The following is a 22,843-nucleotide window of genomic DNA, read 5'->3' on the forward strand; positions in this document are numbered from 1 at the left end:
ATAAAAAAAAATATATGTAAAAAAATTTTTGATTTTGGGTAGCTGGACCGGATCATCTGCATTTACATTATCTCCTATGCATATGGGAAAACGCAGTATGACATTTCACCTCCAGAATGGACTTTCGTATCCTGAGGTACTGTATATCTGTTGTTTCTGGGGCAGTTATTTAAGGGGTCGAGTTGCCAGCTCGATGCCCGATTGTCAATCACACACTATGGGCAAATTCGGGACGTCAGTTAACCTAATCTGAATGTCTTTGTGGGAGGAAACAAAGTTAGCCCAATCTGAATGTCTTTGGACTGTGGAATGAAACTGGAGTACTATTCAGAAACCCACTGAGCCCGGGGAGAACATGTAAACTCAGACCCAAGGTGGGAATCAGACCCCGATCCTGGAGGTGTGAGGCGACAGTGCTAACCACTACACCACCCTGCCGCCATAAAAATATTTATCAAAAAAGTGTAATATATTTATAATTTATAGTACATAAATTTATAGCACTAACAAAATTTAACAAACCATAATGATTTATCAACATATTACAGAGTATATAGTTAAATAACATCATATAACATAATTATATCATATCGTACGACCGTATTAAACCACGTATCATTTCCTTTTTTTTTTTTTTTTACACAAAAAAGCGGGGCTTTTATTCTGAAACCGGTTTAAACCCGGAAGTAAAGCGGAAGCGCGTGTAGATGTGCTGTGTCAGGTGGCCGTCGCTGAGTGAGTGGTGATTGTGAGTTGTTTGGGAATAAACGGGTTAAACACAAGTTCAGCAATTTCAGCACTCATTTATTTTAGTTTAGAGTTTTACACGTGTCTGAATTTATCCATACACGTGGTGAATTACGTTTAGTTAGATTTAAGAAGACAGCTGGTATAATAAATAAAAAGTTGCACTGTTATTATTACTTTACTCTTTACACGTCGTGCCGGAATATTGTAAATAACACATAACTACTCTGTGTAAAATGTAACTACTCTGGAATTAAGGTTCCAAAACAGAATATTTAAATATTTAAATAATGTTTATTTAAACTGGAAATAAAACACTTTTGTTATTTTTTGAATTGGATCCCTCATTCTCAATAGATATTTTTCTTCAAAATTATAACGGTGATGCTTTGATTTCTTATGTAATTTAAAGTGCATTGTTCATATTTATAATTTTACTATTGTTAAAATAGACATGCTATCTGTTTATACAGGACTGTGACAAAAAAAGTGATGTCTTTTAGGATGTAGAAAATGATGTCAATAATAATATTGATAATAAAATCCTTGAATAACAATTAGTGTTCAGAGTCTGTCTGTAGAGGTGGGGGAAACAACACGCCTCAGTTCTTCTCTTAACTCTGTGAGCAAATTAGTCCAAATTTAATGTCAAATATGTTGAGTTTAGAGACTTTTTGAGGAATTTGAGAAAGTAGCATGTCACCGTGTCTTTATATTCCTGCAGGTGGCGCACTCTGTACTATTTCTAGTAGGAGTGCTGCTCAGTCAAATGTTAAACTCTTCTGTATTTGAAATTGTTAAAATTCTGCGCTTGGTTTTGCTGCGCTTGGAGAAAACTAATGTTATAAGGAATGGACTACCTTTAATTACTCATTAAACTTTTTAAAGGTTTAATATTGTAACAAAATCAGAAAAAATTTAATATAGAATCAGGATATTTATAAATTCATGATACTTATAGAACCACAATTGTAATTAAATCAACACCTAGGAATCGTGATAATATTGTATCATCAGGTGGTGACTGGTGATTCCCATTACTATGACTGTGTATTGTAGAGATGGTGAACACAGATATTTGATTTGTATTGCGATTGTTAGTATCAGGATTTTAATTTGATTTTTTGTTAGTTCGAAAAATTGTCTAAAAAAACAATTATTTGCTCCTATCACACAGGATGCTGCCTGCCATTGTGGGAATATTTTAGAGCACCACCTGTAGGATCATAAAGGAATAGCAATATTTTACCATCCAAATGCAAATGTATAAATAAAAATAAAAAAATATTTATAAACTCTTTCTCTCTAATTTGCAAATAAATTCATTAAAAGTCCTACAATGTGATTTTTCTGGTTTTTTTTTATTTTGTCTCTCATACATACACATTTTATATATAATATAAAATGTGTGTATGTATGTTTTTTTTTAGACTCACTTTGGCGATACATTAATGACAGAAAGATCACTGAAAACAATATTTAATAAAAAAAAATTAATTCACTGTCTGGGCCTTTAAAATTTAACAAACTAACTGAAATGGCACGACGGAAAGCCTTCTGTAAATCACACTGTTTCTTGCAGACATGTGTGGATGGCTGGGGTCAACTTGTCATTTGCTGCTTGTGGCTTTCTGGGTATCTATCACCTTGGTGCTGTCGGTGCCGTCCTCGCACATGGACAAAGGCTGTTGTCGTGTTTGAGAGCCTGCGCTGGGGCGTCAGCTGGAGCTCTGGTGGCCGCTGTTCTTGTCACTGCTCCTGACAAGCTGGAGGTGAGTTAACCAGTGTCAATAAGAGTTAAAGCAAAATGAAAATGGCAGCAAAAGTAACAAAAGCAGCAGTAGTGATGACAAAGTCAAAGTGTGTTTACATGGTCCCTAAAACAAGTAGTCCCTGACTTACGAACATTTAAATGATGAATTTCCGCAGATATGAACGTACTGCAGTTTTACGTCCGGTTCAATCATTTGCATTGTACAAAAAATAGACATTGTAGTATACCAATATTTACAATCATGTAAATTGATTAACAATACAGTTATATTCAGCGTGTAAGTAAATGTATAAAATGTCTAAAGTTGGTATATTGTATGAATGTGCGCGTGTTACAGGAGAAATTAGTCAACCTCACCGGTTTTAATGAATCAGTCCAGGAGCACAATGATAGAAAGTGGCTCTCGTATGAAGCTGCCATGATGGTGAATAATCCTAATTTTACAGTCCAACATGGGGTTCAGTGGAAAACATCTCTGAGACAGAATGGCATCCCCCTCCCTAAAGGTGCAGAGAGACAGCGTTACATTTCACATTTGAGATTAATTTCTTTAGGCGCGATTACGTTTTTTGCACTGTGGGTAAAGGGGACATATTTAGCCAAGTGGATTGATTTACATTGCTTTATATATTTGTATAAAAGATGTATAAGACTCACTTTGTCTGACTTAAGAACAAATCAGATTTACAAGCGTGCTCCAGGAACAGAACTTGTTCGTAAGTCATGTATTTGGAGTCATAGCTTAATCAGGAAAAAAATAAAACACATGTAAACACCTCACTCGGAACAGTCTGACCTGATCTGGGCCGTTTGAGAATGAGAATGAGAGAGGAGGGTTTCAACACTCTTGTTGAAATACATCTATACATCTATACTGTACTATGTTTAGTATAAAGATGGCTAATGACGACGACAAGACGACGACAGTAAAATCAGCCAGAACAAACAGTCACATCAGCAACAACGATGACGAAAGCAGCATGATTATAATATTGGAAATGAAATGCATGCAATTAAAATAAGACTTTAGGTCCAAGAGTAGATCCTGTGAATTAGAACCCTGAACTGTCATTTTCTCTTCTGCCCTAGCACTGTAAAGAATTTACCTACAGATTTGCCAGCAATGTCAGAAAACAGAAGCTTGGTGCAATGACGCCTGGGTTCGACTTCATGATCGAGCTGAGGTGAGGTAAATTTTTTTTTTTTTCAAAAGTCTTGAGCGACCTTATTTCTTTAGATTAAATGAATGTATATTCTATAAAGAAATGGGAACATATGTTTTACTGCAAGTGCCTCAAGATGCAACTTGAGTAGCAACCTCATTTCCCCTTTAACATCACTGGGATACTAATCACAGGCCTGATCATCTGTCATCATCTGCAACTGTTTCTCACTGGTTCATACCTTAAGTTGGTTGTTTTTTATGTGTGTGTGATTCATGATGGTTTAACAAACCAAATATTTCTCTGAAATTGGTCAGATATAGGACTAAAAATGAGAGGCACAAAAAGTCCTTCAGGAACCCTGAAGAACTTTTGTTACTCAAGACTACATTTAAAAATACAAAAAAAGTCTTTGGAAGTAAAATCTAAAGAAATGAGGGACTTTTGCACAGCATCATATGTACAGTATATATGTACTGTGAGTCGAAGAAAGCTTACACAATGGGCTTTCAACAGCATGAACGAGCAATACATATTGCGCACGAACAACGGATTATGGCTTTAAACCAAGTGCAATCAAAAAGCTGAAAGCTTCTATTCAGCAGCAGTGAAATAATGACAATAAAACTGTATCTGCAGTTATGTAATACCCGAACCCATACAGTATGTCTAAAATCTTTCTCCCTGTCTTTTTTTTTTGTTGTTGTTGTTTCTGTTACCATGACAACAAGATACCTTTAGAGTCTCAGTAGTGTGTAAGAAAGAGCCGAGGTCAGTGGAGGCTGAGTTTCAGTCACCTTGGTTTTGTTATGCAGGTCTTAAATATCATTTAAGAAAAGTAATTATTCATTTCTTCAATGTATTTTTAGCCTCAGTTGTACAGTTCTCATTGGTTTTTTAAGGTCTGATTATGATTATCTTAGTATAACTGCACAGTGCATACACTGGTGCCTTCTTTAACGTGAGCTATAGGTCAATATTAATGCGCTTGTTCTTGTTGGGGAGACGTTTAACGAAATCTAAAGGCTAATAATAAACAATTTAATAAAATGAAGTCTCACTAAAGCAGTTCCAGCGCTTTCTGAATTTTCCAGCATTGGAAGTCATTGAAAGTCCCAGTATAGGACAATGGAGTTAACCACTTTCCATTTCTCAGTTAAAAAGTAAAACACACTAGCATTTAATAGTTTTTTTGGAAAAGAGTGAAGAATGGGTGTGACCTATAATCTCCCAGCTTTAACATAAATGATAAAAGGAGCTTCTTTAAAGTACAAACAGATCAAAATCTTCTATACATCTTTATCCTGTATTCAGGGTCATGGATGGGCCTGGAGCCTATAGACTTATTGAACAAAGCTGTGTACACCCTGGACAGGGTGACAATTCAATACAGGCAATTCGGGAGCGGAAATTAGCCTAATCCGCAAGTCTTGGGACTGTGAGAGGAAACCAGAGAACCCTGAGGAAACCCACCAAGCACGGGAAGAACATGCAAACTCCACACACACAAAAATCGAAATCAGCCGGGAATCGAACCCAAACCCTGAAGGTGCAAGGCAACAGTGCTAACCACTACGCCGCCGCAAATTTAACTATAAATTAATAATATTATTATTAATGTTGTTACCATAAATTCATTGAAAGTTGTATTGTTTTGGTACAAGCAATAGAAGATTGGATTAAATTGCATTTTGAAATCTTTGATTGCGATATTTTTTTGTGATTGTGCAGTTTATTATTTAATTCTTCCAAGCTTTATGTACAAATGCATATTTAAACTAGGTGTAATAATAACTTCATCTTAATTATTCCCCCCCACACACTGTCCCTTTCTTAGCTCAGTCCTGTCCTAGCCCGGCTAATATCATTTGTGTTTCAGGGTCCTTGAAGTTTATTGCCAAAATGGGCGGTCAGCCTCCATTTATTGTGCAACCATTATCACACGTTTTCCCCCTGCTGGCGAGGCACGGCTCGTAAAACAGACGAATACGCCTGTACATTAACTTAATCGCCTCTGCGAAACTCACATTCGCACGTCCACCTTTTTTTTTTCCCCTCCCTGTCCCAGACTACTGTAAGATATCCTGTTAAATAGCAGCATCATGGTGATGTTGGGGCGAGGAAGGACGTCCTTGTGCTGTGCGGTTACAAGATAATTGCGCGTGCTTTTGTGTGCGTGTGTGTTAGAGAGAGAGAGAGAGAAAGAGAGAGAGAACAGGACTGTCTTGACCTTGAGGTAACTCGATGCTCGTCCTCCAGAACGCATTCATTTCGACGAGCCATGAAATATGAATCAGCGATGCCGTTTTGGGCGAGCGCGTATCTTCCACCACGGCCTTATTAGGCCTGTCAGAGGAGAAGAAGAGATCTTGGGGAGAAGTTCATCCTCTCTCCGTGTGTGTGTGTGTGCGAGAGAGAAAGATGTGCTCAAGTGTGAACGCAGATAAAACTGACACTGCAATAAAAAAAAGAAGAGAAAAAAAAACACCCTTCTGAGCGTGAGTTAAACTGTGATCGAGGCCTCCATCAATCTGGTTTCTAAAAAAAAAAAAATCCGTCTAAATCTGAATCACCTCCCGCGTTGTGACTGAAGCAGCTTGGCCAAACAGATTGTGTAATTATGGGATGGCGTTTGGGGAGAATCGGCGGCGTTGTTAATTATGCAGAGATGACAAACGAGCACGTGTCTTGTCCCCGGCCCTCTAGAGACGGCATCGAGCGCATCCTCCCTCCCGACGCTCACCTGTTGGCCAGCGAGCGCCTCCACGTCTCCCTAACCAACTGCAGGACGGGGAGGAACAGCACGGTGTCCAGCTTCCCCTCCAGGGAACAGCTCATTAAGGTACTCGCACTCCTCAGGGTGAGAGAATGATTTATAGATCAGCTCCGAGGGGACGGACGAGTGCGCATCAGTAAGTGATGCTGTAAGCAGTAATTTAACACACCATGTGATCTTTCTCACTGACACTCTGATTTTATTAACACCGGGTTACTTTTCTCTCTCTCTCTCTCTCTCTCTTTTCTTCTATCTCGGTCTCTCGCTCCCTGTCTCTTTCTGCGTCCGCTTTAGTATTCCTGTTCTCTCGCATCAGCCTTCTCTCCATCCAACCTTCTGTTGTCTCTAATTAATGAATTTGTTAATCGTACTTCTTCCTTCTGTATTCTTTACTTCTTGCTTGTCCTTCTTTTATTCTTTCTTTATATATTACCTTTATTATTAATGTTTTTATTGTTAATTTTTCCCTTTCTTCTTTTCATTTTTCATCCTTTTATTTTTTGCTTTTTTTCAGCATCCTTTCTTTATCTTATTCTTACTATTTTGTACTCCATTTTTGTTTCTCCTATTATTTTATCTTTTTCTTCCTTCTTTTCCTTTCTTTCTTTTTTCACTTTTGCTCTGTTTTCTTTTTTCCTTTTTTGTCCTGTACACTTTCCTTTTTTTCTCATTATGTTTCTTTTTTTTCCTCTTTTTATTATTCCTTCTCATCCTCTTTTCGTTCTCTCCCTATATACAGTATATATGTTTGTACCATTGTGGCCAAAAGTTTTGAGAATTACATAAATATTGGAAATTGGAAAAGTTGCTGCTTAAGTTTTTATAATAGCAATTAGCATATACTCCAGAATGTTATGAAGAGTGATCAGATGAATTGCATAGTCCTTCTTTGCCATGAAAATGTACTTAATCCCCAAAAAAACCTTTTCACTGCATTCCATTGCTGTCATTAAAGGACCTGCTGAGATCATTTCAGTAATCGTCTTGTTGACTCGGGTGAGAATGTTGACGAGCGCAAGGCTGGAGATCATTATGTCAGGCTGATTGGGTTAGAATGGCAGACTTGACATATTAAAAGTAGGGTGATGCTTGAAATCATTGTTCTTCCATTGTTAACCATGGTGACCTGCAAAGAAACACGTGCAGCCATCATTGTGTTGCATAAAAATGGCTTCACAGGCAAGGATATTGTGGCTACTACGATTGCACCTAAATCATCAATTTAGAGGATCATCAAGAACTTCAAGGAAAGAGGTTTAATTCTTGTTAAGAAGCCTTCAGGGTGTCCAAGAAAGTCCAGCAAGCGCCAGGATCATCTCCTAAAGAGGATTCAGCTGCGGGATTGAAGTGCCATCAGTGCAGAGCTTGCTCAGGAATGGCAGCAGGCAGGTGTGAGCGCATCTGCACTCACAGTGAGGCTTTTGGAAGATGGCCTGGTGACAAGAAGGGCAGCAAAGAAGCCACTTCTCTCCAAAAAAAACAGCAGGGACAGATTGATCTTCTGCAGAAAGTATGGTGAATGGACTGCTGAGGACTGAGGCAAAGTCATATCCTTCGATGAAGCCTCTTTCCGATTGTTTGGGGCATCTGGAAAAAGGCTTGTCCGGAGAAGAAAAGGTGAGCGCTACCATCAGTCCTGTGTCATGCCAACAGTAAAGCATCCTGAGACCATTCATGTGTGGGGTTGCTTCTCATCCAAGGGAGTGGGCTCACTCACAATTTAGCTCAAAAAACACAGCCATGAATAAATAATGGTACCAAAACACCCTCCAACAGCAACTTCTTCCAACAATCCAACAACAGTTTGGTGAAGAACAATGCATTTTCCAGCACAATGGAGCACCATGCCATAAGGCAAAAGTGAAAACTAAGTGACTCAGGGACCAAAACGTTGAAATTTTGGGTCCATGGCCTGGAAACTCCCAGATCTTAATCCCATTGAGAACTTGTGGTCGATCCTCAAAAGGCAGGTGGACAAACAAACTCCAAGAAGTGATTATAAAAGAATGGGTTGCTATCAGTCAGGATTTGGCCCAGAAGTTAATTGAGAGCATGTCCAGTCGAATTGCAGAGGTCCTGAAAAAGAAGGGCCAACACTGCAAATACTGACTCTTTGCATAAATGTCATGTAATTGTCAATAAAAGCCTTTAAAACGTATGAAGTGCTTGTAATTATATTTCAGTACATCACAGAAACAACTGAAACAAAGACCTAAAAGCAGTTTAGCAGCAAACTTTGTGAAAACTAATATTTGTGTCATTCTCAAAACTTTTGGCCACGACTGTACATATATATATATATTTAATCCCTTTTTGTTTTCCCATATTGCTTTTTAAACTCATTCTTCCTTTCTTTTTTTCACTTCTTGTTGTTTCTCTCTTTGTAATCCATGTTTGTTTTTTCCCCTTTATTCATGCATCTTTTATTTTATTTCAAAAATGTTATAAATTTTTACATTTCATTCCTTTAACACGTTTGTTCTTTAGTCCATTTACTTTTTTATTTTTCATTCTCTTTCATTCATCCATAATGTTGTCCTTTCTTCAGGATTCGTTTCTCTTGTCCCTTTCATTTTATTTTAAATTTATTGTTTTCCACATTTTTTTTCTCTTCTTTTTTTTCACCCTTTGTCATGTACCCTCATTTCATAATTTTCATAACTTTGTTTTATTCCTCTTACCTTTTTTCTCCTCTCTGTACATTTCTTTGATCCGTTCTGTATTTTTAATTACTGTTATTCATTGTCTTATGTATTTTTCATGTCGACTTATCTTTTCTGCTTTCTCTTTTCTTTTCATGTTCTCATTCTCTCTGTCCTTTTTTCCTCTCTTTAATCATCCTCTTCCATTCCTCCTGCACTCACACAACCATTGTTTAGTGTGATACCTGTTTTCTTACATTTTCTCACACACGTTCTACTTTCTTCTCTGCTGATGTCAGAGTTCTCCTTCTGATGTATATTGTTTTTTTTTTCCCCCGTCTCCACTCTTCAGGTTCTTCTGGCCAGCAGCTTTATTCCTCTGTATGCAGGAGTGAAACCAGTGGAATTCCAGGGCCAGGTAATGTGCTGCAGTGTGAGCGAGTCGGATCTGAATGCTGAGTGTGTGGGCGTGCATGTTTGATTCATAGCATATTGCTTTAAGGACGGTCTGTCCCAGCCTGTTTGTCAGACGGCAGTCAGCGCGTGTGGTTGTCACAGTTTAGTTTAAGACATGACAGCACACGTCGGCGTACCTGATGTTGGGTGATGTTTATATTAAGCCTGGATCAAGTCAAGTGTTTATTTTATTCCAGTAGAAATGGATGGATGGAGGATTTACAGACAGTCTTCCCATCCTTCCTGTGGGACGGACCATCACCGTGTCTCCTTTCAGCGGCCCACAAGACGTGTGTCCGCCCCGCCTGGGTCACATGAAGCTGAACCTTAGATTGCCCAACATGAGCGTTACAGTGAGTGTGTCTTACAGCTGGTGATGTTGTGTTTAACAATCTACTGACTTTCACATCAGGGAAGATACAGTGGTAGAATTAGTTATTAGGCGTCAGATGGGATTCATATACCTGCCATTTTGTCATTACTCAAAACCCAAAAGATACACAGTTTCAGTATCTATGTACAAGGGTGTTTAAGTCAAACACACAGTTGATCACACAGGACACAGTTATGAGAAAAAAAACAAGATTGCATAATCTGATTGGACAAGAAGCATCTCAGAAGTGGTGATAATGAAGAATAACAGCACTATACGTATCAACTCACGTCACTGGTATTCTACAATCATTAATTACACTGTCGGTTACAGCATGTGTAAAAGTGGGTCTGTACGATCCACACCATACTGTGGAAAGAGTAACTACCTGCCAAAACACACATCCAAACCCATCATAAGTGCACTTTTAGCAAGAAAATATATCTGATAATGTTATATCATCCTAAGCAACATTTTGGCATTTTTTAGGCTTAGGCTGAATCCTACAGTATGTGAATCCCGCTGTAGCCCTTATAATAATCAAGTTATTATTATAAAATAAACACTACTTGGAGTGAATTGTACATCTTGGCGCACTTGCTTTGCATTTTACACTCTTTGGGATTTAACCTCCGAACCCAGAAGTAACTGTAGCTGAATTATAAATGGATGGAAACTTACGAGATTTACAGAATTATAAAGAGGATGTGGCCATAACTCGCAGGCGAGTTTCTGTAATGTGCAAGTGGTGTTGGTGAATGATTGACAGTTTCCACAGACAGATGCGTCCCTTCTGCAAATGAGCAACATGTTATCCGTCAGGCGTTCCACTTGCATTAATATTCCTGAGTAAGACTGCAGTGTGCCCAGAGCCTCCTCGACTGTCATCGTCATTAAAAGGTTTGCACCGTTCAGATGTTTTACTGCGGCGAAGAGTCTCATCACCGTACTCTGTCTGAAGTCTTCTGTAAATGTCAATCATTTCACAAGAAATTTTATCACCAGTCCCGGTTTGACTTGAACATGTTTTTCAATTGTACAGTATGTGAGCTACTGCTGAGCTACGCCGCCAACAGAGAACTACAGAGCTGAGAAACAAGCTCGGAATAATGATCCTATATGAGGTCACATTAGGAGGAAATCTATTTGGCTTGTGTAAGCCCTGGCCAATACAAAAACAGAAACCAGACAAATAACAGGAAGGAATGTACACTGGAGACCCATCTGAATGTGGACAACTGACTAAAATATGAATTTTGCAAAGTAGTTGCAAGCAGGCGAGACTTGGGTCTCGGTTCCAGTAAAAAACAAAACAAAACAAGGATTTGCTTATTATTAAGAAAAAAAACACCAGACTTTTAGTTTCACTGCGGTTGGCGCACGTCACAGGGGGCAATAGTAAGCTTCTCATCCAAGGCTGGTATTATTTTTCCACATATTTTTTTTTATTTTATGCCTGCCAGGATTAACTTATTAGCAGAATGCAGTTCAACTGGAGTTTTTTTAAAATTTTATTTCTACCCTTAATTGAACCCAAAGAAAAGATTTATATATATATATATATTTTGTTTTATTATTTGTTCATTTGTTGCTTTTTTTTATTTTTAATTCAAACTCACACTGGGATTTAGACTCCCAACCTTCACTCCTGTGCCACCGCTGCCCCAAGCAATGTTCATCAATGTTTTATAGGAATAAATTTGGTACGCAGTGGTGTGCATATTGAGCAGAGGCACTGATCCTTTTGCTTTCGCTTTGATTCTCCTCTCAGCTTTCCACTGAAAACATCAAACGGCTGAATCAGGCCTTGTTCCCGCCGTCTCCGCTCCGAATGCAAGAGTTACATCGAGAAGGGTACGAGGACACGCTGCGCTTTCTTAGGACAGAGGGCTGGGCACGGATGTAAAAAAAAAAAAAAGGAAAAAAGGGGGGGGGCTGATTTTATTCCATTTTATTATTTTATTACAGTTATTTAAGCTTGGATGTTTGTGCACAACAATAAATAGATTTTTTTTGAAGTAACTTTTATTGTGTTTTTTGTGGTGTACCATTTTAAACTGTAATGTCTCAATTGAAGTTATATACACAATGAGTTGCTCTTGGAGATTGTCTGTTTTGACTGTTTCTTAAACTGAGATTGACTTTTACATATATTTCATTCAAAGACAGAATACAATCTTAAACATATTTAGGTTTTGGTTTATTGTTGCTTGTAAGAACCAGGAATAGGACACAATTTTTTTTCCCCTGAAGAACGCAACCGGCTTGTCTTCATGCTCCGGAGGTGTTGTCTCGAAGTGGCGTCTTAACTTGTACTGTACGCTTTCAAACTGTCAGAAGCTAATATTTTTAGACACAACACACTGTGGTCTCTCCTTGTTAGCCGAGGGAGCGATACACGCATCATCATATTTCCTTGCCTTGCTTTAAATATATGAAGGTTTATTCTCTGCTGTATATTTTGCTGGGAGCCCTCTCACAAACTTGTCCATGTGCGAAAGCTCGGCCCACTTTGGGAACGACTGCTGTAATTATTAACCTCCTCAATTTAATAGGTTCAGTACAAACCTCAATAATGCTCATCAGATTAAACCTAAATCTAAGTACTTTTTTTATGCTAAAACGGAAAGTGTTTTGTAAACCTAACTACTTCCGAATACCTCCATCATGTTCAGTTTGTGTCATTTGCCTTTCACATTACATAAAAATTTTATTAATAAGGAAATAATAGAAGTAGTAATGTTTATTAGTATAATACTTAAGGGGGCTTTACAAGCTGAGGTCATTTTGGAAAAATAAATTCGCTAGGTTTGGAGCAGGACAGAACAGAACAGCAGTCCCTGTGTGATCGTATCTTAGTCTCTGGGTATTTGCGTGTCCTGCCCCCTGTGGAGGCAGATCTGGTTATTGGAAAGTGTGCTAAACTCAAAACATGCAGCTGGTGTAACTGTTGAAGTATGAGTGTGATGTTATGTGCAAGGAGCCTTACATCTGGGGAACTAAAGTTTGAATATATTTGGAGTTTATTTTCGGATTTAACCGATATGCCAACGTTGAGAGAATTGGCTTAGCCTAAGCATGACATTCTGAAAGCAGCAAGCAAAAATAAGTAGGGGTTGAATTTGTGTAGCTGAAGGAACATGCCCTCACCGAGCTCTTACTGGAGTGCAGAATCAAAGATGAAGCCTGTCTTATTCGAGAACACTAACTTCCCAAGCTTAAAACTCACAGCAGGATTGCTGCCACCAGTTTTTATAAGAGCACCGTAACGGAATTTGTCTGCAGGTCATTCGGTTTCATGCTCAGACAACAAGGGTAACCACGAGAGAGGCCGTTTGAACTCTGCGAGTCGCCTAACTTCTCTGAACAGCCATTTTGCTCGGCCTTGATTTCGCCAGCCAGTTATGTTTCCCCAGGGAAGAGTGAAAGATTAGCAGGGCTGTGTGTGCTTGTGATTTAAAGACAAAGTAAGAGAAAGAGGGATTAGGAGACAGAAATATAGATATAAATATGCCTTCAGCTTGGCTTCATGCGGCCTGATGAATCTCTGTTCTGCGGAAAACAATTGTGCATAGAGTCTGCAGTGGTTTTGCCAACCACTTTGATAAAGTGTGTGTGTTTAACACTCAACATAAGGCATCCAGGTATGAAAATTCCACCAAAGCAGAGACATTATTCATGTTGTAGTTTCCCTGGAGTGTGTATTGCGGGTGATTATGAAGCCCAGACCATAGTTGGATATTTATTTTAAGATCATTGGGGCTAGAACAAAAGAAACTTTAGAAGAACTGATCCATGTTTCCTCTGGTTTAATGACCAACCACTAGAACCGATGCATATTTCCACCAGTTTAATAGCTGAGCCACTAGAACCAAACCATGTTGCCAACGGTTCATTGGCCAAACCACTAAAACTGACCCATTTCTTCACCGGTTCAATGGTCAAAGTACTAGAACGGATCAATGTTTCCACCAGTTCAATGGCCAGAACACCAAAACCAATCCATGTTTTCACCAGTTCAGTAGCTAAACCACTACAACTGAGCCATGTTTCTACCAGTTCAATAGCCAAACCACAAGAATCAATGATTCCACCAGTTCAATGGCCAAACTCCTTGACTTGGGCCATGTTCCACCAGTATAACAGCAAAACTAGTAGAATTGGTCAATGTTTTCACTAGTTAAGTAGCCGAACCACTTGAATTGATCCATGTTTCCACCACAACTGATCCATGTTAGACCCGGTTGTACAAAATAATTAGACCCCCACAAGATTTGATCCATTTCCATCAGTTCAATAACCCATCCACTAGAACTGAGCCATGTTTCCACATATTAATTAGCCAAACCACTGGATTTGATTCAATTTGTTTTGAATTATAACTAAACCTATATTTTTAACTTAACTGCTAGAACTGAGCAATGTTTTTACCAGTTCAATAGTTACATCATCACTACAGCCAAAATACTAGAACTAAGTCACGTTTGACCTGATCAATGTTTTCTCATTGAATTCAGTCATTAAACCACAAGCCCCTAACCATTTCCATAATCAGACCTCTAGAACTGAGCTGTTTCCCCACAAGTTTAATAGTACAGTATGTTTGCTGTTGTTTAGCATTCAACATGAAATATTTTTTACAGAAGCTTCACCAAAAGAGATACATGATAGCATATACTACTAACACTGCAGACGCTCCAATTAGTCTCCATTAGACACAAGCTGCATATTATTTACTGAGCACCATTAAGTTGATGCTGATGAATGAATCGACTTTGTGGATCACTGGCATCACATGATATCCCATTCGTCTTAAAACATAAGACGGAGGTATTTGAGACATTATTCATGCTATAGATCTGCTGGAGCATCTTCTGTGGGTAATTATGAAGCACGGGCCATGTTTAGATATTTATCATTTGATAATTTTCTTTAAACATTTGTTGTATGAACTCATATTTTACTTCTTATAAACGATGAAGGCTGTTAGCCATTTCTGTCCAAGTGTTTTCCATCCCCCTGCAATGTGATCTTTGAATGCTGTATAACAAGTACTGAATTGAAATTTAAGGTGTGGTCAATAAAAAATATTATCATATATGCAGTTATTGTAAGTTTATAAAAAGTAAGCAATTTTAAATTTCCATAGCATTTCAATCTTTTTTTTCTGCAAATTTTTTCGTAACTATTGTACATTAAACGTAAAGTTTGATGGACGTGTATATTTCTTTGTAGGAAACATAAGACAAACGGTTTGTAAACTTACGGCATAAAGAAAAAACATATCGATCTGTCCATTCATCTTCGAATGTTCTGATTTCATAGTCTAATTTCCTTTTTTTTTTATTTTTAATTAAGTCATGCTCTGTCGCGTTTCATTTCTGTTTCTTCTGTCTGCGTTGAGTGACACGTGTAGCCACACCCACAGCCCTAGATTATTGGTACATCAATCATTTCCATTTATCTGAAAAGAGTCTGGAAAAAACAGCGACTTCGCCTGGATCAGGACCACGGCCCACGATTTAGTAATGTCTGATATACTGTAAGCTTGCTCATGCGACATCAAAAGACAATCCGAATTCTAATGCCGTCCAGTCCAACCAGACATTATGACAAATTACTCCTGACTACAAATGTCTGTAAGATTTTTTGCAGTGTTTGCAATTCCCCCAACACCCAGGAATTTTTTTTCAGAAATTCAGACTATTAAAAACTAATTATTTTGTAAAACATAAAATAAAGAATAAAACTCATTATAAAAACAATATACAGTTCATACACCCTAAAAAATACTGGGTTTAAAAACAACCCAGTTTGGGTTGTTTTTAACTGGGCTGCTGGGTAAATATTGGACTAACTACATGCTGGGTTAATTTAACCCAGCAAAATGGGTTATTTGTTTACAGTGAATCTGTAAAAAGAAAAAAAAATACTCATGTCTATTAAACAGTTAAATTACTTTGATATACTGGACTATTACAAAAAAAAAAAAACTTACAAGTTTTGCAAACCATACATATATGCAATAAACAACATTATATTAAATGTTAGTCAATTTTTCAAAAGCACAAGAGCAGATAATCAACAGCGACATCATTACTATACTATTACTCACAAGGGCAGAATGGAGTAATAACACAAATAGGCTGAGGCAGCTTCTACAGAGCAGGATCTCTCTGTGACTTCAGATATCTTTTCTGCAAAACAAAACTATCCAGCCCTGGTCTTATTTTAACATACAAACACTGTCTATGATAAGTAGGCCTCGCTATTTTATAGCAACATTACAAAAAGTCCTCTACAGGAGCACAATGCTTTGGATAGTTAATGTCAAATATATAAAATGCCCTGAAGCACACATCAACCACCCCAAGTAGTGTGCATTGCTCCAGAGCCTCCCACCAGAATGACGAATGCCTGAGAGCAGCGCTGGTCATCATCTCCCAACGTCAGGATGTACAGTAGGGGTACGGCCTTGACACTTCAGCCTGCTGGAGGTATTCCACCATGTTGGTTCCAACCTTAGAAAGAAAAAAATGAAAAATTTAAAATTTTGTTGAATAGCAAAGATTAAACTGAATAAGACTATTAATTTAGTGTGTAATAGGATTTATACTAAATAAACAATGACAAAGCTGTCCATTAAGCTAGGGTATAGGTAACCTGAAACAAAAACATGGAGACAGCTACTACCAAATATAAAACAGCAAAATAAGCACGACTTTTAGGATAAAGCTAGTTGATATTGTGGTCTGCGTTAATTTTAAGCTAATTACCGGAAAAAATAGCTGGGGTCATACAGGCACATTACAATCACCCAAATATTAATACTTCCCTCTAGTAGTTATCTGTACAGCTGACTAATAATTAATTTAGCCTGAGTCACAAGCAACTTTGGTTAAAGAGGGCTACCTGGTTAGCTTACATGCAGCAGTCATATTTGCATACTACTTGCCAAAGGGGGAAAGGTGTAAAATATTGTTATAACTCGGGAGAAACGCGTGAGAAATTTGACCGCAGAGTAAATTACTAGCTAGTGAAAAACGGGAAGGTTAGCAGGTCTGTATATTTGTGAGACGATCAGTGTTTTGTAACACCCCAGCATTTTATTGTCTCAAACAGTGAGATTAATAAAGTTCTAATGTTAATGTGTTTGTTAACGCTAGCAACCTAACTAAATGCCTGTGTCATGCTAGCACTACAATTAACAGTTTAGCATTCATTCATCACTTTATCATCTTCGTACAACCTTGTTAACATTCTACAAAGAAAGATAAAAAGCTCAGACATTGTAGCTTTTTCTTTCATTCACAGGTGGGGTTCTTTGGCTAACTAGCAGCTATTGTCAGCTAAATAATCTTACCTCAGACCAGCCAGAAAGTTTGAGTGCCAGACTTAGGAATATTTTCCGCACCAGGAGCATGTATGCAAGTTGGATTCGTTTGCAAGTCCGACAAAGTGAATCTTATACTGTACACCTTTGACATAAATATACAATTTAAGGCTTAAAAAAACCCCACACAGGTTTATTGTTTTGGTTCCATATTAAACCCTTTGTAAGACTGTGCCTCCAGATCACGAAGAGCATCCTGGTGACGCAGCGAGGTCAGCTGACCTTGTTTTAAGGGAGCCCGGGAAGACGTCGGAGGTGAGGACACTATGCTACATGGTGTTTGGTGAGCATTTTAACAGTTGCCATTTTGTCTAAAAGCTTTTTCGGACTGTAAACATTTGTCTCGTTGAGGATTTTCCAAAATTAAGATTATTCACCATCGGCACGGATTTACAGGACAGCCATTTTTAATTATCATGCTCCTGGACTGATTTATTGAAACCGGTGAGGACGGTTTATTTTTCCCGCACCCCAACACATACAATATGCTGGACTTTCGACATTTTATACATTTACTTACACCCTGTATGTACGTAGAACTGCGGTCAGTTCGTATCTGTGCAAATTCGCAACTCGAATGCTCGTAAGTCGGGGACTTACTGCAATCAAAAGTTCATGAGTTCAAACTTTAGAAATGCTACTGTATGACACTTTTTCTACAAATATAATGCTAACGCCAAAGAGCATTTCCATAAATCAAACCATGTTTACACCAGTTTAATAGCCAAACATTTACCAAGTCAATAGCCACAGACCCACATTTACCACAATGTAAGAACGCTGGGATCAAAGTATTGTTCCAAGTAAAATTATCATGGCTTGAACAGCCAAACCACTGGAACCAAGCCATGCATCCATTGGAATGTTTCTTAGCTTTACTTTGTACTTTAATGGCAGTCATGTAAATAACAAATCTCCTCATAGTGACCCCAAGGCACTAACATCACTCGTTCATTACAGGTTTCCACAGCTTCCTAGTAGCCAAGAACTGGGTTGATGGTGAAAACATTAGTAAATCCAGACCATATACTCACTCTAGAACAGACACTGGTACCCTGTTGGTGGAAAAAGCAATTGCCTCTATGCATCAGTTTTATTCTGTCTCACTTTTTGGTTGGAGTAGGTAAAAGTGTTTGCCAATGAAATAAACAAGTCATTACGAAACAGGATAGCTTCATTCACCATCATTAATAAGATGTCGCTTGCAGAATTTAAACTCGTAGAACAGCTGGATGCTGTGTTTAGAGGGGGGAAAAATTTAGTTATTTTATTTTATTTCGATTTCCCCAGCTTGTAACACATGCACCTGGGGCCACACTCCAGGTATTCCTCATTCTTTCCAAAGGAAATGTGGCTTGAAGAACAGAAGAAGCCATAGTGGGCTTGTTTTCTGGAGGCTTCCCAACATGTGTATTCATTCGCTTATGTAATTACACCCTGCTAGGTCATGAGCTGCGAGAGTGCAAATGCTGAGTAAAAAAAAAAAAAGCAAAGGCCTGCTGTGGCCAGAAGGCTATATTGCGCTCTGAAGTTTGTCCCTAGCATATACGTGAAAAAACACTTTGTTGCATGATTGGGACAAAGATAAGTCCAGCTGAGCTGCACAGGGTCTCTTGTAAAAAAGAAGGTTAAAGTCTGTCAGTGTGCCAAGTGTTTCAAGGGTGACTTAAGGATGAAAATAGTTGGAAATGTCGGATTTGAATTTAAAGTCTTTTTAAGCACAGTCTATATTTGACCCATTTTGGTTACCATTGGGTTAAACAGCATACTGTAGAAAAGGTTAATTAGTTCTTTTTAATGTGAAGTACTAGAATTTCTTAACGTATTGGGACTCGGTTCTTAGTTGACCCAACAATAATAAAAAAAAGCATCTATATATTTTTTTTGTACGTTTTTTAGATGTTTAGTAAAATCGCTTCAGGGTAAATTATTAATTGGTTTTTCTTTTTAGGAAACTGATCCAACCAAGACCATAAAAACACTGCAGGGAGATAAATCCAAAAATAACAGTTTGGATGGGTGAGATTGGACATAATTCCTCCAGGAGTGGGTTAGCCACTATTCCAAGCAGGGGTTAGGCAACTGAGGGCAGGAAGAGTATCTCTGTAGCACATATGCTGTGGCTTGGCATGGTCCAGGCAATGAGTGTGATTAAACTGTGCTGCCAGCCAGGGTAAACACACGGTCATGGCTATAGATAAAAAGCTTGGGTTTATTACTTTGAAACTTGTAGGCATGCCCATGACCCAAAATATTTGACTTTTAATCATTCCTGTGTGTCAAACTGTGGAACTGTAACCTGGATTGCAGATTACGTTACATACAAGGGGTGTTCGGGACAAACCGTGACTTGTGATGAAATGTCTAATGATTGAAGGCATACTGTAAAACTGATGGACATTTACAGAAGACTTTAAGCACAGTACAGTGATGAAACTCTTAACCACGGTAAAACATTTGAATGGTGAAAAGTTTTTAAAGACGGATGATCCCGGACGAGGTGGCTCAGAGCCCACTGCAGTAAACATTCATGAAGTAGAATGCTCTTAGGAAAAGAGCCTGGTTTTATCAAAAATAGGCATTCTGCTTTTACAGGACAATGCACAAGCTCATATCGTCCACTGCACCACTTGTACATTCCATCATGTTTGGGCCCATTAATAAAGGAGTTCCTCAGAGGCCAGCATGTCAGACTTGAAACAGGCAGTCTGATCATGGCTCCAGCATGCCGAGAATCCTTCTACCAAGCACTAGTGAAACTACAACGACCTTCGTTCTATTACTACTAAAATAATTTTTGGTCCTAAATTTCTTTTTTAGTTTGGTGTTTAATTTCTCCAAAAAACATTTACACGAATTATGCACTTTGAGGCCCCGATTCAAGCAGCTGGTAACACAAAAGGGTTCTATCAAACTGCCAGCACTACAACCGACACTTAATTGTTAATTAATAATGCAAAGTGTTTACAAAAACTGAATCTAATTTAATTATACGCTGCACGGCACGTCAAGCCATTTGGAGGAAAGTAACTCTTAGTCGCGCTGCTGTGAATACAAACAAAACCTGCATCAATCTCATTAACTGTTGACTGGAAGTAGCATGTTTTCCCAACAGTTATCAAAAACTGCTTAATGAAGTTCAAGGCAGAGAGAAATTAAAAATGTCGAGACGGGATGCATCTTTCTTTTCAAAGGGAACAGGACCAGCTGGCTTAGGGCGGTGAGAAAAATGATGGCTGTGTAGCTGTGTTGGCATCAGCAACTCTACTCTTTAAATAAACCATCTACTCCATTGCCAGGTGCTCTGTGGCTCCAAATTGCCAAACTATTACCACTTTTCCAAGCATAAGGTCTTAATTGAGTACGCCAGCCTCGCCAGTGTCTTACCTCATGCGCCAGATAATTTGCAATAAGCATTTTAGAAAAAAAAAAAAAAAAAAAAGAAAGTTCTCAGTCTGGGATTCAAACCAACTCCACGTCTATGGATTGTGGTTCCTCAAACGTACTAGACAAGAAAGAAGCAGTACAGTACCATCCTTGGAATTTATGCCATTCCTGAAAGGTTTATAACCATTCAGCAAAAGTTAATAAAGTTGAATGAGGTGATAGAGTTGTGAAGTACAAATCACTGAGATTAATAAAAAAAAATCATAATCTACACAGATACCCTAATTGACTGATGAAACAGTGTTTATGATATGCTATTCATTTGACACTTTACTTACAACATTACAGTTGTAGTTAACACAACAGCTACAGTTGTAATTACTGTAACTGTTAAAGAGAAAGCACAAACTCCTCCATTGTGAAGATGTACAGGTACCACAAAGCACTGACCTTAAAGTATGCCAACCTCGACAAGCACCATAGCATTTTTAAGTACCCCCTGTCGTTTAGGTGCCCTTGCAAAAGTCTTTATTCCAACCCAAAACTGTTACCTTTAAAAGCACCCCTTGATGATGCCTTCAAATCGTATCAATGAGTTGACTTTGTATCTTGGTTAAGTCATTTGAAAAAAAGAAGAAAAAAAAACAAGATGGCATATGATTTTAATTCATTTTAAATTGTAAAAATTTGTATTGCAATATGATTTTTTTTTAGCGCTAATTTAGAGTATCAATACTCAAGGGACCATCCAATCCGCACAGATTTTATGTCTGATGTCATGCTGATGCATTATGTCCGACTTGGGACTCCGACACTGCATGCAGTGGCTGGGGATCAAACGTGGGTCTTCAGCATGGCAGACAAGGCACCCATCAATGATCCACCAAATATTCACTTTATTGCTCAATTGAATACCATAACAAAACTGTTCCTATCCTTCAATACAGTACATGGAACAACTTCATCAGTTCGAAATTTGTGAACGGACATTTCTGGCAATCAAATACTAGTTACTCAAACAGATTAAAATAAACATACTGTCTCGTTCCTTCTCCAGGAAGTAGCAGAGATATGAACTGATCAAAGTCTGTTTAACCAAATGTTCAAAAACACCACGTTCAGTTTAAATTCAGGTTACGAACCATAAAAAGTGCCAATAATGACAACTTTAAAAATATAAACCAGACACTGGGTTTAATACCTGTGTTAAGCACCATATTAAAAAAAACTGTGTGCTGGGTTTGAGCTTACAGTGAGACGAAAAAAGCGTGCATCTTTTGCACAAGTGTGCACCTTAGAAAGAAAGAAATAAATCAATGAAGCTTCCACATGCCTTCCAAAAACCATACAGTCTCTAAAGAAGAGTGGTATTCCCCCTCTCGCATGTCCTTTTTCATCCGCAGATATGAAAGGAGTGCAGTAGATCGTCAGGAAAGGCTGGAACTTGTGGAAGTTTCTCCACTTGCCGGCATGCCAAGGGATTTTAATATTAGCATCTGAACTCAGGGTCCTCTATAAAGTCTGGCCATAGGATTATGGGATTAAATCCTAGCCATGGGATTAAGTGGGTGATATTTAGTGTTGCATTTCAAGGTTTCTAGGGCACGATATCAATGTTAGAGTGTGACACTGCGGGAGATGGAGAGTTTCATACATAATTTTTGCCTAAGTATTATAAATATCATGTTCATGTTGCATGATCAGACTTTTGCCAAGCATACTGCAGGTGCAGACCTCAGGTTTTTTTTTTAATGATCTACAGTACTTTGAAAAAGGCTTGAGCCACCCCTTATTTCTTTAAATGAAATCTAATTATTTAAATTAAAGAAACATTTTACTGCACCAGGCTGCAAAGTGCATAAAGATATTATTAAAAAAATTGGTTGTTAATGTAAAAACCTCGGCATTTTCCATCTTGTCTGTTCCAACCACTCAGCATTCAGCATCATTGATATACTAATCAACTTATCATCTGCACCTAATTTTCACTGGGTCATGCCATACATTAAATAGTTTCTATATGCCTGAGTGATTTATAGTTTACTGTGGGGCTTGACAAAAAAAAAAAAAAAAAAAAAACTAAAGCATTGAGAACTATTTCTTAAGTCTACCAAAAAAACTAAACTAAATGT

General features: G+C 38.1%; 1 protein-coding gene across 1 annotated transcript; it reads left to right on the plus strand.

The window, feature by feature from the left end:
* Positions 1–682: 682 nt before the first annotated feature.
* Positions 683–11,849, plus strand: pnpla4 (patatin-like phospholipase domain containing 4). Its single transcript, XM_053476566.1, has 7 exons — positions 683–735; positions 2,330–2,519; positions 3,611–3,705; positions 6,391–6,526; positions 9,455–9,520; positions 9,759–9,911; positions 11,703–11,849. Exons 2-7 carry the CDS (start codon positions 2,340–2,342, stop codon positions 11,835–11,837), a joined length of 765 nt encoding a protein of 254 aa, XP_053332541.1. The 5' UTR covers positions 683–735; positions 2,330–2,339; the 3' UTR covers positions 11,838–11,849.
* The last annotated feature ends 10,994 nt before the right edge of the window (positions 11,850–22,843 follow it).

The sequence above is a fragment of the Clarias gariepinus genome, chromosome 18, assembly GCF_024256425.1.
Source record: "Clarias gariepinus isolate MV-2021 ecotype Netherlands chromosome 18, CGAR_prim_01v2, whole genome shotgun sequence".
Lineage (NCBI taxonomy): Eukaryota > Metazoa > Chordata > Actinopteri > Siluriformes > Clariidae > Clarias > Clarias gariepinus.

Bases quoted from the DNA above. Each gene is read 5' to 3' on its own strand.
- pnpla4 (XM_053476566.1), top strand. From the start codon at position 2,340: ATGGCTGGGGTCAACTTGTCATTTGCTGCTTGTGGCTTTCTGGGTATC. The intron at 3,706-6,390 runs GTGAGGTAAATT...CCGGCCCTCTAG, and splicing joins GACTTCATGATCGAGCTGAG to AGACGGCATCGAGCGCATCC. The intron at 6,527-9,454 runs GTACTCGCACTC...TCCACTCTTCAG, and splicing joins CCAGGGAACAGCTCATTAAG to GTTCTTCTGGCCAGCAGCTT.